Raw genomic sequence first — 22,737 nt, 5'->3', positions numbered from 1 at the left:
CTTCAAAATAAGACACTTCCTTTTGTGCAAATATCAAAGCTTTAGCCAAATAAAAAACCTTTTCCATGTTCTCGTATATTTTAGTATACATTCTTTGAAACTCACACATACACCACTACCAATAAATATAATCCCTCCTTACCTGTTCCTGATTTCTTTCAAGAATGATGTATCCTTGTCATACCAAAACTCCCCCCCGGCAGGCCGAGGAAGATTGACTATATCAGCATGTGTGGCAACCAAAACAACACGCAGGGGAGTTTTCAGCCTTCCGCCAAATGCTAAAAAGGAAAAAAGAACACTTCCTTACTATGAGACATGTCCAGGAGGATGGGTGCCTTACAGAGCCAGGGAAGGAGCAGCACGCGTTTTGTTCTTGATAACGCTCACTTCTGCAGTGGATTTATGAACTTCTAAGCACAGCTACGTCTATTCTATATAACAAAACCACTGCTGTTCTGGCTGTTAGCCACTTACAAAGTCATAACATTCAATTTTAATAGCGAGAATCTTTGAATAGTATCAGAAATACTGGTATCACGTGACCTTACTGCTTTAACGAAAGCATTAATTAATAACACTACCAATATATCTATTAACTACAGTCTATAACAGTGTAAGGAAAAATAATTAAGAAAAATAAAAGCGTTTTTAATGGGTTTCTCATTACCTCAACACTACAGGTAAAGCTTAGGGAAATGCAGGTAGAACACAAAATGTCTACAACATTTATATGTTGGTATGAATGCTATTTTACAGTACTTACACAAACAGTGACCTCTCACCTAGGTGAGAGTTAAGTAGGAAAGCCTGGCAGATATCATGAAAAAGAATGAAAAAGAAAGAAAGATACAAATGGCATGAATGAGGAGACAGCATGGAACACAGAATTTTCTATCTCTTCTCAGACTGATCTTCCACAAAAGAGGAGACATTATTAGACAATTATTTCAGAAGAATGACAGAACATTCAGTTCTAGAGTTTTTGTCTGACAAAAACAAGTCAGAAACATGTTTTCATTGATTAAGCTGCAGAATGTGGATTCATTCTTAAAAATAGCCATATTTGCCATCTTTGTAGCATTTCGAGATAAGACTTCTCCAGATTTAGACTTTTTTTTTTGAGCTCAAGAATTTAGAAGCTGTAAGTAATACCAAAAGTAAAACTTATCCACTGATGTCAAATACTACAAATAGACATAAATATCCAAATAGAGCTCATCAATATAAATACTGATTTAAGCAAAGTGCCTAAATAATGGTATTAACTCAGTCAAACTAAGTTTCCTTACTAGACCAAGACACGAAAAGCTTTTAAACACTGCAAGTTAACTATATTTTTAGCTTTAATGTTTTCCTGCATATTTCTGAGCTTTTAATTTCAGAAGTCATTGCAAGTCAATTATATCTAAATGGTTATATTCATAACGTTGTGTTGTGGCCTAAAATGCAATATGAAAGACAGGCAGGTGTCTGAGGTGAAAACTGAAGGTCAGCCCTTTAGCTCATCATTATCACTGGTTAGACTGAGATCATACATACAGAAGAGAGCAGTAAGCAAAAAGAGAGGGGCAATACTCTGCACTATGTAAGCATACAGTATTTTTGTCTGGCTAGTCCCCAGCAATTTTTATAAACATCCATCAGTGCTGAGTTAGATCCTCTGGTAGGCACAATACTTTGTTAGTGAAACCAGTTCTTCCATAAAATTGCAGACCAGTGCTTAGCTACAATCATGATCAAACCTTACAGTGTATGTATGCCTTGACCTACAGACCTTTTAAGGAAAAAAAAAAAAACAAAAAATTAACTTAAAATCAGTTTGCCTGTCGCATAAATCTACGTTACGTAACTTATATGATTCTATGAACTTCTAACTCATTGAAGAGCTTGAATACAAAGTCATTTAACTTAAAACCCATGCAAAGTCTTAAAAAAATTGAAGTGAACCAGAAGTACTGGTTTCCATATATTCTGATGTACCAGAAGTTAAAGCTAAAATACACCTCTAATTAAAGGTTAGAGTGGCATGTAATGAGAGGTAATGCCAGTCTACAATATCATTCTTGTTGGAGCAGGTCCAGAAGGGGGTCATGAAGATGATCAGAGTGCTAGAGCTGAGAGAACTGAGACTGTTCAGCCTGGAGAAGAGAAGGAGGAAACTTCATAGCAGCCTCCCAGTACCTGAGGAAGTCCTACAGGAAAGCTGGGGAGGGACATTTTCTACGGGCAGGTAGCAATAGGACAGGGCAAAATGGTTTTAAACTGGAAGAGGGTAGATTTAGACAAGATATTAAGAAATTCTTTACTGTGAGAGTGGTAAGACATTGGAACAGGTTGCCCAGTGAGGCTGTGAATGCCCCTTCCCTGGAAGTATTCAAGGCCAGGCTGGATGGGGCTTTGTGCATTGTGGTCTAGAGGGAGGTGTCTCTGCCTATAGGAGGGCGGTTGGAACTAGATGGTCCCTTCCAACCCAAAACATTGTATGATTTTGTGATTCCTGTTGACATTCACAAAATTAATTTACCCTGTAAAAACATCTACCTGGTGTCAGATTTAACTGCGTTTTAATCAACATGTCCAGATCTTGCCTTAAATGGTTTCAACACTCCTAAAACACTTTTCCAGAACATTTATCTGATATAAAACTTCATTTGCCACAAGAGCTTGTGCTGTACCTCATGACCTTTTTCAAGTGGATAACTGGTGCATGAAATTAATTCTTCAGGTTTGTCCCACAAATAGAACTGTCCAAATAGAACTGCTGAGAAACATTGATTCAGTTTTGCTTAAATAAAAGGGGATGAAAATGCTTAATATCAGTCAACATAGAGGATTTAAGAGCTGTAGAGAAATGCTTGTATTCCTGTGATATTTCATTAATAAGCAAAAGAACATACCTATTGGCTCCTCAACAGGGACTAATGATTTCAGGAAACTAAGCCAAAAGGTCACTTGGTTTAACTGGATTTCATAAGGCTCCTCAAGACTAAAAAGCACTATATGAATTGTGGTGGGATCATTTGCAGCAAAATAATCATAACAGCAGAAATACACAGGATTCCCAGAGAATTCCCAGATGCTGAAATCACCAACTCCTAAAAAACAGACAAACACATGTCAGTAAGCATGAAGCCTTACTCATCATGGAAAGACAACTCAAACAGTCTAACTTAAACTTCCTCAGAGGTGAAGTGCATGCAACTGAGAAGGCAAAACTGTAAATGCAATCATGAACAAAAGGAATGGTGAAGTTTCAGACCATCTCAGAGTTTGAGAAGTCGGATCCTCACAATTTGTTCCTCTCTCACATTCACTTCTCTAAGTCATTCAGCTGGAGGTCACAGGGAAACACCTGCATTTTACATGCACTGCAGCCTTACACATTAAACTGGCTTGTGTCTTGTATAGAAGTGATTACCTGCAAAATACAACTGTTCTTTTCTTGCTAATCCCAAAAAGCATTTTAATGATTTTTTTCTTTTGAAGGACAACTGCTGGTATTAAAAGCAACCCAAGAACATTCTCAAATAACCCACTTCACTTTACAGTATTGTGTTACTCAAACCACATTTGCAAGTCAGGACTGAAGAATCAGTATATTAGGGGCTGAAATAGCACAACACTTCTTTCTATGATCTGCTTTATTTAGCTTTAGGTGAGAAAACCATTAGCATGTTGTACTGCATTGACACTTCACAGACTCACTACCAGGTTAGTGTGAAATTAGATACAATTATACTACCTTTACTTAAATAAATGCTGATTGAGATGCACTTCAAATTTGAAGGAGGAAAAAAACCCAGAGACCTGAAATTTACTGTTATGAGTACTGCTACTCAGAGTTCATTCATGTACACAGTTTCCTTCAAGATCAAGATAATAGAAAGAAAAAAAATTGAAGAGTTTGTGGCACAACTATTTCACTGCAGAATTTGACCTGATTTCAAATTATAACGAAAGAAGAAATTAGCCCATACAAAGAACAAGCTTTAGTTACATGCCAAACTCTTCAGCATCTCGGACAAATGTTTTGTAACAGTATGTATTAGTGTACATAGCTGAATTTATAGATAGGTTTCTCTCTCCAAATTAAAAGCTTGATTAATTTGAACTCAATTGCAATCTGCTAAAGCATGCAGAACATCATCCTTACCACAGAGAGATCTTACCACCTCTATGATTATTAGTAAGGGTGTTGGTATGCACCTTTTGTACGATCTTCACACTCAAAAGTGTTACACTAGGATCTATGTGTACTGAAGACAAAACACAGCTACTGGAAGAAGAGAAAGCACTACACATCTTTTGTTTTGGAAAAGTAGTGAGCGGTTCAAACATTTTCTAAGACAGACCTCTCTTCCTGCTAACTGGTTCCAATTAGAGAACACTTAACTTGCTTTCTGAAAAACTGAAACCAATAGTCCCAGTCTGGTGCTCACCGGATGTGTTCCAGCCCCCGCAGGGGGTAAGAATGGTTAGGTCCTTCATAGAGATGGGAAACACACCTGGGCCTATGGGACTGAATTAAATCTGACAAAAATCTCTATCCTAAGTGTCAGAACCTTCAGATGGTGTCCTAACCCACTCCTATTCCAACAAACCTCTTCCTCCCACCCCACTTACTCGTCTCAAAAATATTCCTGTGTGATAAGTATCTGACACAAAAGATTACTACGCGTCTTACAAGCAGAGAATTTCACACCAATATACTTTCTACTTAAACACTCCCCACCCCCAATATTGAATTCTTAACCAGTCACTACCATATCAAGTCATATATAAGTCATATATATAAGTCATATATTATTTTTTTTACTTCTAAAAACAAGAAACAAGCAACATGGCATTACTTTCTCCACAGAAGTGAGGCATGCCAGCTCAGACCTCTGCTTACCATTCAAGTAGGCATTCTGAATGTCAATGGCCTTGGTGGACTGATCATCAGCAGAGAAATGAGAGTGATGAGCAGGTGAAACAAAAGCTTCTAATACCCCTTTTGTCAGGCCTGGCTCAAACATCATACTTCGGCTTCTCACACTGACATTCTCACAACCAGGATAAAGATTCGTAATGCTTACTGAAACTGAGTTGGAGAAAAGGAAAAAAAGATTAAAAATCATGGGAAAGTTACAATCATATGACTTCAAAAAGTATGCTAGGCAAAAAGAAAAAAAACTGATAAAAAAATTTCAATTTTTCTTCAAAAAAAGATGATTACCAATCTGTGTGCACACACAACATCTTTATTCTGAATGCTGAAAAGGAACATTTAGAATGATCCCATTTGGTGCTTAGTGCACTGTAGCGCATATACTACTGGGAAAGAAGCTAGGAAAGGAATAATTTGGAAATAAAAGACTTTAAGAGTTAAAGCTCTTCTACACCACAACAGTATACTTTTTTTATAGATAAAGGTTGTAATTTCATAGCAGGGGCTATTTTTATTGGCATAAAAGTGCTACACATTTGAATAGTTAAATTCTGTAACTAAGGATAAAATTATTATAGAATCAGTAAGGTTGGAAAAGACCTACACGATCATCCAGTCTAACCATCCACCTGTTGCCAATAGTTCTCACTAAACCATGTCCCTCAACACAAAATCCAAACGTCATTGTACACCTCCAAAGATGGTGACTCCACCACCTCCCTGGGCAGCCCATTCCAGTGCTTGAGCACTCTTACAGAAAAGTAGTCCAGCCTGAATCCCCACTGGTGCAATTTGAGGCCATTATCTCTAGTCCTATCACTAGTTACATGAGTGAAGAGGCTGACCCCCAGCTATAGCCTCTCTTCAGGTAGTTCTAGATATATATAGTTACAGTATATTAACTGGAGTGATTTGACTTATAAGCAATTTGTTTAGTTCACGCTCACTGCAGATTCCGTAAATGAAAAAGGGCTTTTTAATTAACTTGCACCATCTACTGGAGAAAGTAAATATTTCTTTCCCCTATTAGAAGCCGAATTCTAATACGAGTTAGAAGTATAATAAAAACTTTCATGTTTTAATCTTTTTGTAGACTATTTAAATCTTCAGGCTCACATGAATTAAATACAGTGAATTCAGACTTATTTTTACTGAATTTGTTAAAACAAACATGTTGTCAAGTACCCTACAAACTGGACTGTTTTAAATGTCTCAGATTATAATGTTCCGTTCAGAACATTATTCGTGACTTACATAATGATTTGCATCCAAAATGACCAGATACTGAAACATAAAGTGATGTCATAGTAGATTCACTTGAACAGTGCTGCTCAATTTTTAAATGTAAGTCCTAGAGAAGCTATTTTCAAGTGAATGCTTCAAATTCACCATTACTTTCATGTTGATTTTTCAAGCAGCATGACAAACACATCATCTTTCAATTGACGATGGTATGACAGCATTTCGTTACTCTCTGATTCTTGTATCAAGTGACCTAAAAAGTGTCTTCAGTCAAAACCTTCATAGAATCATAGAATGGCTTGGGTTGGAAGGGACCTCAAAGATCATCTAGTTCTAACACCTTTGCTGCAGGCAGGGCTATCAACTACTAAATCAACCACAAGATCAGGTTGCCAAAGGCACCATCCTGCCTGGCCTCAAACAACCCCAGGGATGGGACAGCCACAGGTTCTCTGGGCAGCCTGTTCCAATGTTTAACCACTCATTGAAAATTTTCCCTGAATGTAATCTAAATTTTCCCTCTTTTTTTAGTTTAAAGTAATTCCTGCTTGTCCTATTACTATTTACCTGTGTAAAATATTCCCTCCTGTATGTAAGTTCCCTTTAAGTACTGGAAGGCCACAGTGAAGTCTCCCCAGAGCATTCTCCAATCTGAAAAAGCCCAACTCCTTCAACATTTCCTTCATAGGAGAGGTGCTCCAGCCCTCTGATCATCTTCATGGCACTCTTCTGTATCTGCTCCAACAGCTCCACATCTTTGTTGTGCTAGGGGCCCCAGATCTGGATGCAGTACTCCAGCTAGGGCCTCACAAGGGCAGAGAACAGGGGGACAATGACATCTCATGCTCTGCTGGCTACCACTCTTCTTATGCAGTCCAGGGCACAGGTGGACTTCCAGGCTGCAAGAGTACACTGCTGTCTCTCACTGCAGTTCAGCTTTTTGTCCACAGCGATCCCCAACTCCCTGAGAGCAGCTCTGCCAAGGACTTCTTCCCCCAATCCATACACATCTGGGATTGCCCCAACCCAAGTGCAGCACCTCACACTTGGCTTTGTTGAACCTCATTAGGTTCATATGGGTCCACTCTTTGGGATCATTCAGGTTCTTTTTGATGGCATCTCTTTTTTCTGTCATATTAACTGCACCACTCAGCTTACTGTTACGCTCCTCTCTGCCTCCAGGAACCGATATTTGTGATGTAGTTAGTCTCCCATCGAAAAACACAGTGAGTTAATAATCCAAGAACTTCTGATTGATTTATTTACATATTCTCTCACCACCACAGGTATTAATGCCTTCTGATAAATGAACAGCAAATATAAATGAACAGTAAGTCTAGTAATCTGTGTTGGGTATCTTGACAAATCACAATAATTACCTTAGAGTTTCCAAAGGTGATAGGAGAGAAAGTGGAGGTGAAATCTATTGCAAGCACTTGCTCTAGCATTATGTGGAAATAATGATAATACCTAAAACTGCAAGCAACACTCAAGGGTTTTTAAAGAGAAAGACAACACTGACCTCATCTGAAACTCAGGTAATAAGATTATTTCTGAGCAGCAATTTAAATTCAAGCTCTTCAATTTGCCTGATTAGCTTGGATACATTGCACCGTATTACAATGTTACAGCAAACAGTCCTCTCTTTCTGGCATGCTACCACAACTACAGGGTCTTCCAGAATGAGGTGCATGTCGATGTGTAAATCTAACTAGTTTCTCCACATCCTGCAGCTCTTTCCATGTTACACAGGTTAACTTCATGAGCAAGGTTTCCTTACCATATGCATACTTCAGTTTAGAAAATCTCCATTTTCATCTTGAGTAGAGACAGTTTTAGACACCACTTGGCTAATCCAAGTGCCTTACCAGAAAGCTTTTTCGTGTATCTGTGGTTATACTTAATGATTGTCTGAGGATGCAGCAACTTTTAGTTTTACACAGAATTTACACTTAAACAAAAAATGCTGACAAAACTTAAGTCCAAAACCATGATGGTAGAATCTCATTATGGCAGCAATATCTGCAGCTTACGACTTTCTCGTAAAAATAAATACAGTTTTCAAAGTACTGTCCTCTGCTCTCTCAAGCTCACATACTTACCACACTAGTAAACAGAAGCTGAACTATTTTTCATTCTCCAAAACTGCTGCTCCTCTTATTTCTTATTTTAGGCAACAGTTTGCATGCAGAGTAGTCAATACCATCTTTGCTTTGCTTTGATTCCTTACACACATAGGCTATTCTGTCTTTTACACCGCAGTTAATAGGTGCTTGTTTGGACTTCTACAGATGAAAAATGAGTTACTATTTAAATGGTATAATGTTAAAGCCATACCTGAAGGTTTGGAAGACAAAGGAGATGGTGGGAACCTGGTTGAGTTCGTGGAAGAGAGTCTAGGCCTACGTCTTCGGAAAAAGCTTCGGATTAGGCCACATTTGAGAGACTCCACAAGGGTTGTTTTTCCAGAGCCAGAGTGTCCAAACAGCTTCAGTTTAATCCGTGGCTGTGGGTTCTGTGTGTGTTGCAACTGCTGGATAAAAACTGCCCTGTGCGTATCCTAAAAATGAGTACAAACAAATCAGAGTGCATGGCAGAGAACTTCTGCCTTCCAACAAATGTAAAACCTAGGATTTAAGTAGAACTTCTTTGCCAGGTTAGTGTTCATCTGGATCAGTTCTCCCCCTGCTGCTCCATGCAAGTGATCAATCACTGGCAGAGGAGGAGGGATACGTAAACAAAACACAGCTAAATCACTGCTGTCCAGAAAGAATTTGAATTGTCATGAAAATTATGCATACGTTCGGGATCAACATCAGTGAACGGGATCATTCTGACATATAATTGAGGACGAATGAGAAAAGAATAGGTTATTTTCACTCCCTTTTTCCTTACCCATCATTCTCAGTAGCGTAAGCATTACCTTTAAGCTTATATAATATATATGCAGGTCTGAAGAATTTTGCAATGATAACCACCATCTGAGCAATCTGAAAATTTGGCACGCTTCTCCCTTCCTCTTTCTGTAATCTTTTTCTATACTTGTTGTGCTTAGGAGAATTCTCTCCACCAAAAGCCTGTTTATTTTCACTTCACTTTTTTGCAAGCAAAATATTGCCTTACCCAGACCAATCTTACATCTCAATTCCCACAAAGTTCTTCTCTCCCATTAAAGACCTCTTCCAATCTTCGAAATTTCTATCCTTCTACTGCAAGCTTAAATCCTCTATACTTGTTTCCCTTTTTACTCCCAAGCCTCAGTAAATCTGCTTCCCTACTTAACTGTCCTTTCATTGTTTGCTCTCTGAATGCATTCATTAGCACTTCCCCAGCTGCAGTCTCCTGCTCATATTTAGGCCTTCTTCAAACCTGATCACAGCTTCTGGAGAAGAGCTTTCCACTTCAAGCTTACCTTTCACCACTCTGTTTTGCAACAAGAATAACAGCCTAGGACAAACAAAACACATCTTGCTTTCTTCCTCCAGCAAAAAGCAATCAGACATAGATGCTCTACTCATGGAAGCTGAACTTTAAAATCAACCATCAAGACAATGCAGTGGAGGACAGGAAAACCATTAAATGCCTCTCAGTAAAGAAATACCTGTTTTAAAATAACTGAAGGAGCAAAGGAATTTGATTTATGCTCCCTTCTTTCACTCACCCATTTGGAGCTGAGAGAGGCTCTGTTGTTCAGCATTTGTACTGGGAATTAAGGTGAATTAAAAGATTACCCTCTGCATCAATCCCTAAAATAAGAACATGCAGCAATTTCACTGAGAAATTGCTCAGAGATAGTAGTGTATTTAATTTATTTTCTTTCTCCCTAACAGGTATGTACAAAGTATGTTCATCACAATGCAAATTTTGCACCCCCTCATTGCTAATATTCAGTTATCTGTAAGAGCTACTAAAACAGGAAGTTCTTTATATGTGTGCTTTTAGGAACAAAATCCTCTAGAGGCACTGAAGACAAAAAAATGTCAGGTGCACTCAGCACTGCATAATATCACCCATTTTAAATGGCTTGTTGTAGATTATTAATTTCAACTTACGAAGTTATCTATTGCAAGCTCTGATCAAATAATTACTATACATTTTCCCTACATATGTAGTCAGCCTCCAAGAACTAAGTATACTCCACTGTCAAAGAGCATTAGATAAATCTCTTCTGAAAGAGATTTTAGTAGCTCTATCTTGTTCCTTTTGTTCTATGTTGATTTGTACTAGTTCCATGTCTACATCAGAGATATTTTTCTACCTGCATGCAAAAACAGTCAAGAGTTGTTTTTTGTTTTGTTTGTTTTTTGTTTTGTTTGATTGCTTTCTTTTGAGAAATACTGTGCCACACTGTAGATATATATATATATATTCTATACTATGGATCTTGTTATGACAAGCGTACACAAAAGCAATCACTGCAAAGGAAGCCTCAATTTTGTACCTTTCTGTCATTTTCACTGGTATATTTTACAATTCTAGCAGGTACAGATTTACTGGCAGGACATGATTCTACTTCCTCCTTGGCAATGCCTGGCACACATACATTTCCACTTCAAAATCATGTGGAAAGAAGAGCCTGATCATTTACTGTATATCTCCAAATATCATTGGCATAATTAAAACAGTACTCTTAACTGCTTTGGTTGTAGCCTGAAATCTCCAGAAAAGTGGTCTCTGTATCTTCACAGCATGATACTGCATATTTGGAATAATCAATCTATATCAGACCTTCTCAGGCTTACTCCCTTATGAGAAGCCTAGATCAGCTCTATGTTTTAAAAGGTAGAGGATTTTGAGCTACTGAAATTGCAGAATTAAAAAAAGAAAACTTGCACTACTATTCCAAGTGATATTCTAGCTTCCAGAGAACTTCTCAAAGTCATAACTCGAATCTAAATAAAATGGTGATGAAAGCAAGTCCTCCTGTAGGATGTGCTAACTCTTGATATTCTTTTAGTTTCTTATAAAATCCTTAAAATATTTGGTAGGCATTGTTAGAGAGATAAGATGGAGTGTTGGTGTTGTCTATCTTGCAGCGGGGATATCTGTAATGAGTTTTCTAGAGTGACTTTTGTGAATGATCTTATAATTTCCTATATTCAAACTGCTTCTACCATCTTAAAAACACTCAGAAGAAGAGCTCAGTTAAAATTTACACATTCCCAACCTTTTTAAGTCTTGCAAGCAGATTGGCTACATGTTCGTGCTGCTCTGCTCTGGCAAGATCTTCTGCTGTTTTCCCATCCTGTTGAAAGATAAATCATTAGCTGCAGTTTCTTCCTTTTACCCACAATAAAAAGTTACGTGCAACACAGATCAACTCTGGTTAAGGCAATAACAGAATAATTACTGTCAGACACAGATGAGTCAGAGGGAAGAGAAAAAAAATAAATGAAGCAGTACTGACTATGCCCACTGGAATTCCTGTTTTCTTAAGTAGTACAAAGATACATGCTGTGAAATACACCATAGTATTTGTTTACAAATGAGCATCTGGCTGCCATTGTACAAACACACTTTGAATTCAGAGCCTTATAGTGATGCAGTACTCTCTTTCTGTATTCTTTTCTCACCAATTAGTAGATTATAGTAATTTCTATACGTATTTCTAACAGACATTATTTTCTAAACAGATTTCAAATGGTTCACAAAGAAGACATATTCACTTGCATGAATAGCAAGAGAATTTTGTTTGCTAATGGATGAAGAATGATGACAGCATATAAGTCAGTGGAGGTATAAAGAAAGCACTAACAGAAAGGATGTGCTTTAAACTGCATCAGCAAATTCAAAAGGAGAAAAGCTAACTTCAGCATCCTATTCTTGACATTTAATTACTCATGTTTCATACATCAGCAGTTTAATATGAATAAGCTGAAAGAAAAAGTGCTATTTTTCCTGTTACCACCAGATCAATGGTGGTTTTTTTTTTGGTTTTTTTTTTTTACATTTTGGCAGCAGGTAACTAATTTACAAGGATTTTACTTCTCTTTTTTATTTTTAAATGAAAGACCTTTCACATATTAAGACAAAGTACTGGAAAATTAAGACCTCTTTCTTGGACTTTCATTTTTATGTACTAGGTTTTCATATGGGGTTTGCATAGTCTTAAGTAGTTTCTGACAATCCTGTTAACTATTGCCTGATATATGAAACAGGCATCTTTGATAACTGGGTATCTACATACCATTTTCAGTTTTCCATAGAAGTTACTATGTACTCCAGAATTTCAGATTATTAATACAGAAAAGGAACATCAGCAGGTAACAGTCAGAATCATGGGTCATGGTATGAAGAGACTAATTCTGAACAAACATCTCGCCCTTAAATTCCTTCCAAAATTTAAAGGTGTCTTCAATTTTACTGAAGAAACACCTGAATTTCTTGAAATCCTTTTCCTTAGAAAGATGTAACAAAGACAAGAATTTTTGCATCTGCACTGATCCACATTGCATGGGTAGATAGTGATAAGAAAAGAGGGAATGGTTTTAAACTAAAGAGAGAAGATTTAGGTTAAATGCAGGAGGAAATCTTTCACTACAAGGGTGGTGATGCACTGGAACAGGCTGCACGAGAAGCTATGGATGCCTTATTCCTGAGGATGTTCAAGATTGGATGGGGCCCCAGGCAGTCTAATCCAGTGACTCACTGGTGGTTGACAACCCTGCCTCAGGGGTTGATTTGATGACCCTTCACACCTAAGCCATTTTATTTTTCTATGATTAATGTATATTCAGTGTGTTCTTCCTGTCGGGGTTAGCATCGGCACTATTTACTTTGTCATCTCATTCACACTGATACAAGCTACAGAGATAAAAATTACAAGGAATAGATGAACAATTATACCAACATAGTTATTTTGACATAAGGAGCTGATACAGCTCATGAATCTCCTATCCACACTTTTTTCCCCTTTATATCTCACCTCTTCAGTACGCAATATTGACAACAGAAATACAGAATGAGACAAAAAACAAACAAACAAACCAGCAAAGGACAAAAAACAGGTAGCAAAGAAAAAGCTGTAAAATGCCTCACAAAGTCTACTGCATGCATGTTTCATTGCTGATTAATAGAGGACATAGCAGTCACTGACCTAGTTTTTCAGATGTCATTTTAGATACTAAACTTCTTCAAGCCCCAATTTCAATGGTTTTAATGACTACTTTTGAAAGGCTTCTATTTGTCATGTGAGATACATACTCAGAGGAAAAAAAAAACAGTGCTCGATGTATGGGAAAGCAAAAATGTAATTTCCATCAAACGGCTGAAGTAAATGAGCCGTTCTTCTCTCTCCATTTTTGTTGTCTCAGGGATAGTCCACGTGAGCAAAAACTTTGAAAAACAGTAACCAAATCACAGTCATGTGATTTCAATATATAGAGAAACAGTTATTTCAGATTAGAATGCAGTGATTAGAGCAAGGAGCAGCATAAACCAATGCAAGTCTTCTAAAAATAAATTACGGTGGGTGGGCAGGTAAAGGTGTGTACAATGCCTTGGATGTATGGAGGGTGTATGAGATATTTAGGAAGAAGGATATTTAATTTCTTTGGTAGATGTGCCAGTAATGACATTGCTGCTCAAAGCAGTAAGAAAGATATCTTGAGTGCAAATTGCAAGCAATAGTACTGATTGATCTGACATAAATGAATTTTTTTTTTTTTTCTTTTTTTACAAAGATACTTGCATGCTAGTTCAACTCTTCCATGCACCCACACATTTATGACATGAAAATGAAGCTTTTGAACTGCTCCAAAAAACCCCAAAACCCAACAGGATACATACTATACATTTGTACAGCAACTGTATATGGTATGAAATGTCTTAACATAATGCTGTAATAGGCCACCATTGTTATCTGTATGCCTAACTAATTCATAAGTGAAGAAACTCCGCAGATGAAGTGGTAGCTTCACTGTACCCAGTTTCAAATTCAGCTGTAAGAAGGGAACAAGTAGACAACAGAATTATTTTCAAGCTGCGGATGTTCTAGTACCTACTACTTTTTCATTTCAAAATGTAATTGTATTTAACCCCCACTGCTCTCCCTCAAGATTAACTTGTTCTAACACTGTATATAAAACATGCATGAAGCACTGTCTTAATACTTACTGAGGTCAGAGCTTCCACATTGGCACCCGTAAGACACAGGAACCGGACAACTTCCAGAATGCCATTGTTTGCAGCAAGATGTAAAGGTGTTCTTCCATACTATTGTGGAGAAAATAAAGGGTCATATTAGTCAAAGAATATCATTCCAATGGTTATGATTAATAATAAAACATATCATACAATTGTTATGAACTGATATACTGCAAAGGCACTGTGAAAATTTTAAGAAAAAGCCCTTAGTTTGTAAAGCTCTTTCTAAAGTTCAATTTATTTCAAATCAAGCATTACTGAAGATGTCTGAACATGTTTGCAGTGTTCTCCTAGCGAGGAATAAGAGATGAACATAAGGAGCGCGCATGAAGGGATCTATGATTATAATGACAAAAAGAAAGTGATGAAATATTCCTCATCCTGTTTTTGCAATTTTCTCCAAATATTTCTCCTGACAACAGGTTTTCATATCAATCACTTCTGGTCTTCTACGTTCACAGCTAACATCATAAATAACTCTACTATATACTGTAAATCCTTGCATTACTTGTAAATTCTCTTATCACATCCTCTTATTACTTCATATTCTCAATACAGTTCTCCCTGTTTTAACCCTACATTCAGAATTTATTTGCTTACTTCAAAAAAAGAGTACTTGAAATCAAAATTAAGTTTTATGCCAGCTGCAAGCTGGAAAGATGCTTACTTGTCAAACTCAAATGTTTACGACATTTTTTACTGCACACAGCCTGTGAAAGAAACTAGCAGTGCCCTCAAATGGTATTGGATATGCATTGGACAATGCTAGGACCATTTTTTTTTGAGGACCAAGGACAGATGACCCTTAATTAGTTGACTCACATCACCAGTTTCACTGCGGAAGAGAACAAGTAGAAATGAATGTCCTTTACTTCATAAGACCTTTATTTACTCTTTCAAATAAAGTGTATTCTTAAAAATCACTCCAATGTACTTGACTACTGGAAGACTAACAAGACATGAACTTTAATTGCACCTCCTGTGCCATGATCCCATATCTACTGCATACTTGAAGACTGTTCTTTTCTATGGTATGCTTGAAGTCAGGCTGATCCCAGCTGAGCATTTTCAGTTATGAAAAGAGGTGCTAAACCAGCCTTTTGCTGAATTAACTCACTTCCCCAAATGTGTTCTCAGCAGTAGGTCTAAATTTAATTGCCTACTCAATAATACTTAAGCTCAGAGTGCATTACTGTAAGTTTCTTGACTTAGCAGCTGATGATTTTAATTACTAAAACCAAGTGATTGCACTGGATAACTTTCAAGCCTGAAGACCTACAACTTTAATTAGCTGGCTAATATAGAAAAGGTCAGTTTTCATAACAAATGTAAGTATTAGTAAAATGTAACTGTATGAATATGCATTTTTTCAGAAAGAGTGAATTACAATATGAGCCAAACAATTAATAATATAAAGATATCTACAAGAAAAAACTTAAGTTTCAGAGTACATAAGAATTCAAAGGAGCAGAGAAAGACTGCTTGTAGGTGATCACTTGTAGGTGAAAGAATAACCAATAGGCCAATTTTCCAAAAGCACCTTCCTCAGTCATCTAACCACAATTTTTGAAAAGTTTTACTTATAACATTTTAATTCTGAGAATTCACATACTCTACTGCTGGCAACTTTTTATATACGAAGATATTTTATTCTAAGTTAATGTTTTATCATCGTTTATTTCAATAAATGAACTCAAGAAAGAAAAACATAAGCCAGCTAATATAACATGCATTTTTATAGCCAGCAGTAGAATCCACACTTGATTCAATTACTTGTTCAGATGACAGTGCAGATCTGTACTGAATTTAAATTTAATAAAAATGCACCAGTCTTCAATTTTGCAAGCAATTTAATGTTATTAAGATATTTCAAACCAGTGTCTGTTCAGGCCACCAGAAACACACAACCTCTGTTCTCTGGTGCATAGATATGATCTACACATCTGAAGAAGATTGCTGGCACAGACTTCAACATTAGGACTGAGTGGCAAAGTGCACTGTGGTAATTAATTCACTTGGATCTTTATGGATCTTTAATCCATGAACTAAACTGAAAAAGTTAAATCTGCAGCATGTGTCATTCAATGTTTTGCATTTGGCCACTTAAGAGATAAAAGTGAGGGAAAAATAATTTTCTGACTAGCAAAGTAGAGAAGGTCATCCAACGCAACAGGTGACCTCTTCAACGAAGCAGTTCAGTGCCATATCCCATTTACCTTATTAGCGACATCCAAGTTACAACCTGCTTCACAAAGTGCCATTACAATAGGGACGTTGCCATCTTTGCAGGCTACATGGAGAGGAGTGTTGCCATGTCTGTCTTGGAAATCTACAAAACAGCCTTGATTGATGAGGGTTTTAACTACTTCTATCTGACATCTTCTTACAGCAAGGTGTAGGGCTATATGACCATCCTGAAAATACAAGAGTCAAGATGTGAGGTAAAAATAAAAATTCTAGTATTTTTCAGAGTCACAATAATTTTCCAGTAATTGTACTCATTTCCTTGCCCCCAGAATTAAACAAAAAAAATTGGGGGGAGGCAAAAGGGAAGGGCAGGGCTGGAAGAAGGGAGATGCTCAATATCTGTCAGAACAAATCAACAACAAGTAGAAAGCCAAATTTTTTATTAAGCCAGCAGGCTTTGCAGTGGAATGGATGATGTAAATACACATTCTCTAGTAAAGAGTTCCCCAGAAAGTGGGAGCACGACCAACTGAAAAAACAAGCTCAGCACCGTAAATCACAGTAGTATTTAACAACAGAAGTTAGGGCTGTAAAAGTCGAGCAATCTGTAACTTTAGAGACAGAACTTGCTTTCTCAGTGGAATAACTTACAGGCAACCTGGCTAGAAAAAAAAAAAAAAAAAAAAAAAAAAAAAGGATCAGTTTACTTCTTCTTTGGGGAAAAAACAAAACAATACTGCACTGAACATGCTTTAGTAACAAGTTTGTAACTGCCATCAATAAAGCTAGCTATGAGGACAGACATAGCAAAAGTATAATCTAAGAAATGCAAAGTTTATTTTTTTTGGATCATGTTGTGAGAGAGAAAACATGATTTTGGATGAAATGCACTTGTATTTTTAAATAGATTGATTTTGTTGTACTAGAAACAAATGTCAGGAATCACAGGAAAACATGAAATTCTTTTCTCTAAGTCAGTAGTCTGTTCACAGTTACAGAACCAAATGTTCCTTCCATTTTCCTCAATATTATTCATAAGGTGACAACAAATAATCAAAATAATAATAATAATAATAATAATAAAAAAGTAAAAATAATCAGCTAGCAACTTAAAAGATTAGCGTAGCCGACCATATTCTCTGTAGAAACTTCTCAGAAATCCCAAATAATAAAAAACAATGCTGGGATGCAGCATTCAAATAAATCAATTCAGAGGTATGGCTCTGTGACACCTCTGAACTCTGGAGGCAATTCCTACTAAATGAAATCACTCACCCATAACTAACCTTATCTGTTGCATCAAGGTCAGCTCCATGTTCTGACAAGCATTCCACAATATCATGGTATCCCCTAGCAGATGCTGTCAAGAGTGGAGTCTCTCCTTCTCTGTTTTTAATGTTCACATCACAGCCTGCTTCACAAAGTGCTTTGGCAACAGAGTAGTAGCCATGCCAAGAAGCACAATGCAATGGGGTTTCTTCTTCCTAGAGACACAGAATAAAAGCCCACAATGAAAAAAACAGAAACAAATGTTACAAGAAGCAATTCACCTCCTTAACTTAGAGAGAAAGCAAGACGGCAGGAAAAAGACAGTCTGCTATATAAGCCTTGTAGAAAGGGGATAATTTCAAATGCTGATGTTCTCAAGTGGTTCCTGCTGACACACTAAGGGATTACAATGAAGCAGTAGATTTGCATCATCACCTGGATTCTGGGAGTCTATATTTCTCACTGTAAGGCTACCTGTTGACAACACTCTGAATGTGAGTAGTACTAGATTGGACACTTCCGTGCCATTAAGGCTAACTGCCTTGGTTCTCCTACTAGAAAAGTGATTCTCATTCATAAACACTTTGTACATCCACATCTTGCATGCTAAGGGACTAAAATAGTGTTTAAGACAGATAAGTCACCAAGGAGATATAAATCTCACAAGACTTTTAGCTTGAGACATTTTTTTTTTGTTTGTTTGAACCAAGGAAGATTTAAAACATCATTTCCAATATCTCTGTATTTTGAAACAATTGGGTGGAACATCATCAAGAAATCCAAATGTTTCATAAAAATAAGTTATTGAAACTAATGGTTGTGTATTCCACTACAAAACAAGAACTGTATCAAAGATTTTTTTCAAATTCTAAGAAATGAAATATCCTTTCTGTACTCAATTAATAACAACAGACAATTAGTGCTGATATTAGAGGACGTGGGCTGCAATAAGTTTTTGTAAAAAAGAAAAAAAAAAAAAAATCTAAGGAAGGAAGTAAAAGTTGATTCTGCTTAAACAATACAAATGTAGCCCTACAGGATGCCAAATTTCAGTTCCACAAGTCAACACCCATGCACAAGAGAGTATCAATGAATTTAGGGTTGAACACGTTTTCTTTTTCAGTTAAAACTTTTCTTTCATCTTACAAAACTTGACAGTTCAGAGCTCACAGAACAATAAGCATCTTTAAAGGAGCCCTTCTGAACGCTTCTTCGGTTTTCAAATGGCTGATTGACACTTCTGAACTCTCTCATGCCTCATTAAAAAGCTACTGAAATTAAACCAACAAGTAATGAAGCGTTAGCTGAACTCACATACCACCAGCCGGACCTTCATGATGTGAAGCTTCTTCATCTTTAAGCTTCCACTTCTAAGCTAATTCGCACTTTCTGAGTACAGCAGTGGTTTATGCACTGTTTTGAGTAGCTATTTATTAAGAGGTACCAAGACCTCCACGATTTCAATTTTTTGTCTTTTCCAAATTCACAGAATCATAGAATGATCCAGGACCTTTAAAGGCAATCTAGTCCAACTGCTCTGCAATGAACAGGGACTCCTACAGCTAGCTCAGGGTGCTCAGAGCCTGGTCCAGCCTGGCCCCGAATGTCTCCAGGGACAGGAGCCTGTTCCAGTGCCTCACCACCCTCACTGTGTAAAACTTCCTTGTACCCAATCTTAATCTCCCCACTTTTAGTTTGAAATCATTTCCCCTTGTCCTGTCACAACAGATCCTCCTGAAGAGTCTGTCCCCTTCCTTCTTACAGCCCTCCTTAAGATACTAAAAGGAAATTCAAACATATTAGAGGCTGCAATGAAAGGCTTAGAGTTTTGACCACTTACACTAAAGCTGTGTTTCTGTAGGAAAAGCAGAAAGTACTTCACCTTATCTTGGAAGTTTGGATTGGATCCAACACTGCAGAGAAACTGAACCACATCCACATGCCCGTATCGAGCTGCAACATGAAGAGCTGTCTCTCCAGACTGCAATTACAGAAGAACATAACGGTGTAATTTTGTATGTTGCCCTAAATTCACACCACTGTACACCACACCATGTACAGTTTGATTGTCTATACTACTTGGGGCAGACCTTTCTTCCTGTACCCTAACAGCTACAGTTAGCAGAGGTCTCCAGTTTGCAAACTGTAGTTGTATGTGACAATCACGATACCACCAGACAAAAGGTATTTCTTCAAAGGCAATCCTTCTCTGGAACTTACTTTCCTATTTCATTTGCTGAAGATTGCAGCCACAGTGGAATTTCTGAGTAACGTGAGGAGACTGATGTGTGCATAGTTGTCACTGAAACAGGTATCCTATTCCTATTCTTGCTATCCTTCCCAACTTTACATCTATACATGTAAGGAGTTGACCTAACATTTCATTATATCCTTTGGTACATGTATTTTGGTTATTACATAAAGTAATTTGCAAACTTTTTTTTTTTTATAGTTACATTATAAAGAAACAGTATTTCTACTAACAGTGTAATTCCTCTTCCAGTACTTCTATCAGCAATATCAGTATTCAATTCCTAGTATGCCTTTCCTTTTGCTAGTTCAACGATCAAAGCACATTTCACAAGTATAACTGCTTCTGTATTGGAGCTTTGGCTAGCACAGAAACATTGCTATGGTATAAGCTTTTAACAGCAACTGGCTTTTCAGGCAAATGCTGCTGAAATAACTGTGAGATACAGGCTAACAGCTCATCAACTTTAAGTTCTTAACCTCTTTTGTACTCAATAAAGTAAAATCTATTTGTCAGACTAAAGTGATATTCAATCAAAATGAATGAAAAACAGAATCACGATTTTACACTGAGTTCCAACGCAAAATCCAGTGTTCATGTGAAAATTAATTTAGGTTTGTTCTTCTCCACCTGCCCACCATGTACTCACCACATTTATATGCACGCTTGGTTAACATCCATCAGAAGAATAATCAGTACGTTCAGCTACTTAAAAGCTGTGTTATTAAGCCCTATATGTCAGCTTGTAAAATCAAACTAAAAAATTCAGTCATTTTGTAAAGCTATAATGTGATGGAAAACACAGCAATAACGGCAGGATAGCAGAGTCCCAGGCTGCAGCAAGTGAGGAGAAGCCCTAGTGCAGCAGCCGTAAATGTAGAAACAAAAGAAAAAAAGCTGCTTACCTTCAGAAGGCCTCAGATAGGCAGGAATCTCTTACAAGATACCTTTGCCTGTGCTGCCAACCCTTAAATGAGGTCTGGGAGGGGGTGGGTCCTGGCTCCACCCCTTCTGGTCACTCTGGTGCATTGCTTGCACCTGAGCTCCTTTGGCTCTACCTTCCACCAGGTGCTCAACCAACAGCTGTTTCAGGCTGTGACTTAGCATTTTTGCTACACACAGGAAGAATCAAAAATTCACAGCTCAAAATCACTGCAGTCCAAAGATCTCTCTCTTTACAAAGGTAAAACTTTATGAAAACAAAATACCAAACAAGCTGTTTCCACGAAATATGGAAAAAATGTTGTTCTTACCTTATCCTTAACATCCAAAGGACATTTATTCTCATTCAGAAATTTCAGTGTTTCTATATGACCGTGTCGAGAAGCCCAATAGATTGCGTTAGATCCAGCCTGTCCAAAATTTTTGATTATAGGTGTCAGCAATCACTTTAGAATCCTGATTTTAGACATTTACTGAGGTAAAAATGCACATACATGTATACTGATACACTAAACAAATCAAATTCATCACAGTAAATTTGAGCTTATCACTTACATCAACATTTTTATATACATACCTTTTTTCTTCAAGTTGGTTTAACAACTGGACATATCAATACCAAAAAATCCACCACACTCTATACATGGATAATTAACAGGATAACTAGCTCTATGCAAGGGATAATCCTCTTCACCCTTGCAAGTGAGATTATGGAGAAGTCATAAAATAAAAACCTCTGTTGTGCTTATTCTTCCATTTATTAGGTAGGAGCAGACAGTGCTTCAAGTTCACTTTAAACAAGACCCAGATCATTCAAAGATATTTTGAAGAAGCACTAACTGCAAAGTGTACCTGAATTTTAGTTAGTATCTTTAGATTAGTATCATTCAAATTACCACAACTAATAAAGTGATCAAAATGAGGGTATATGCATTAATAACAAATGAAGGTATAAAAAATTTGCATTTATCTTTTTGCTATGGAGACAAGTGAATACCTTACAAAACAAGCTCTACAGCACATTCTTTTTCATCTCCAGTACAACCTGTTCTGAACTGCCTGTCCCCTGCTAGCTGTACTGAATGTGAAAATCTTATATAGAAATGGTGACAAATCAGAATTCTTACTTTGTCTTGGACATCAATACGGGATCCGCGCTTTAGAAGCAACTGAAGCATCTGAATGTTTCCACAGCCAGCAGCAATGAGTAGTGGAGGTGTTCCATGCTAATAATGAAAAATACAAGCAAGAATAACCTATTTAAATTTTGAAGGATTAAGAACAGAGATTGGAATAAAAGAAAGACAGTTAATGGCATCTCTGGGTGTCCAGTTTTAAACAAGTCTTTGGGGAATACTGTACAGGAAACAACTACACCTTTGTCCAACTAAATTTATTATATATCAGTTTGCTGCATTTTTTGCGATGAAGTCACACTAGCTAAACGACACAAAATATTAACAGCACACTTTTCAAACTAGGAATAATAATGTTAAGTTCTCACTAGCCCAGTTTTCAAAAGATGGCCCCTTTCACAATTTCTTTATAGCTGCATTTCAAACAGCTTAGAAAAAAAGAAAAGAGTATAAAAAGAATATTAAGTTTTTGGCCACAATACCTCAAAAACTCACTAACAACATATTAGGAAGTTAAATGGTACTGCAGCATTTGAGCAAAAATGCGTATTCAGGACTCCTTCACAGCAAAATGATAAATGCTTTACTTTCACTGTACTCTTCAAGAATACTTCTTGAAGTGTTTTATAATG

At 37.1% G+C, this 22,737-nt stretch overlaps 1 protein-coding gene across 2 annotated transcripts in view; it reads right to left on the bottom strand.

Annotated features, from left to right (window-relative positions):
• DAPK1 (death associated protein kinase 1) overlaps positions 1 to 22,737 on the bottom strand; it is an 89,516-nt gene that overhangs the window by 5,543 nt on the left and 61,236 nt on the right. The window contains exons 13-23 of one of the 2 annotated variants that reach the window (XM_042826790.1): positions 22,097 to 22,195; positions 21,281 to 21,379; positions 19,659 to 19,757; positions 17,794 to 17,991; positions 16,537 to 16,734; positions 14,291 to 14,389; positions 11,343 to 11,420; positions 8,513 to 8,735; positions 4,898 to 5,086; positions 2,901 to 3,098; positions 143 to 281 (exon numbers count right to left, since the gene is read on the bottom strand). In XM_042826790.1, the coding sequence (XP_042682724.1) occupies positions 143 to 281; positions 2,901 to 3,098; positions 4,898 to 5,086; positions 8,513 to 8,735; positions 11,343 to 11,420; positions 14,291 to 14,389; positions 16,537 to 16,734; positions 17,794 to 17,991; positions 19,659 to 19,757; positions 21,281 to 21,379; positions 22,097 to 22,195 (1,619 nt within the window). Of the gene's footprint in view, positions 1 to 142; positions 282 to 2,900; positions 3,099 to 4,897; positions 5,087 to 6,951; positions 7,075 to 8,512; positions 8,736 to 11,342; positions 11,421 to 14,290; positions 14,390 to 16,536; positions 16,735 to 17,793; positions 17,992 to 19,658; positions 19,758 to 21,280; positions 21,380 to 22,096; positions 22,196 to 22,737 lie in introns of those variants that run through there. The other variant, XM_042826791.1, reaches the window with a different exon arrangement.

Source organism: Centrocercus urophasianus, unplaced genomic scaffold, assembly GCF_019232065.1.
Source record: "Centrocercus urophasianus isolate 14NV4802_14NV808 unplaced genomic scaffold, USGS_Curo_1.0 seq_27, whole genome shotgun sequence".
Lineage (NCBI taxonomy): Eukaryota > Metazoa > Chordata > Aves > Galliformes > Phasianidae > Centrocercus > Centrocercus urophasianus.
This window is presented reverse-complemented; position numbering and strand designations above follow the sequence as displayed.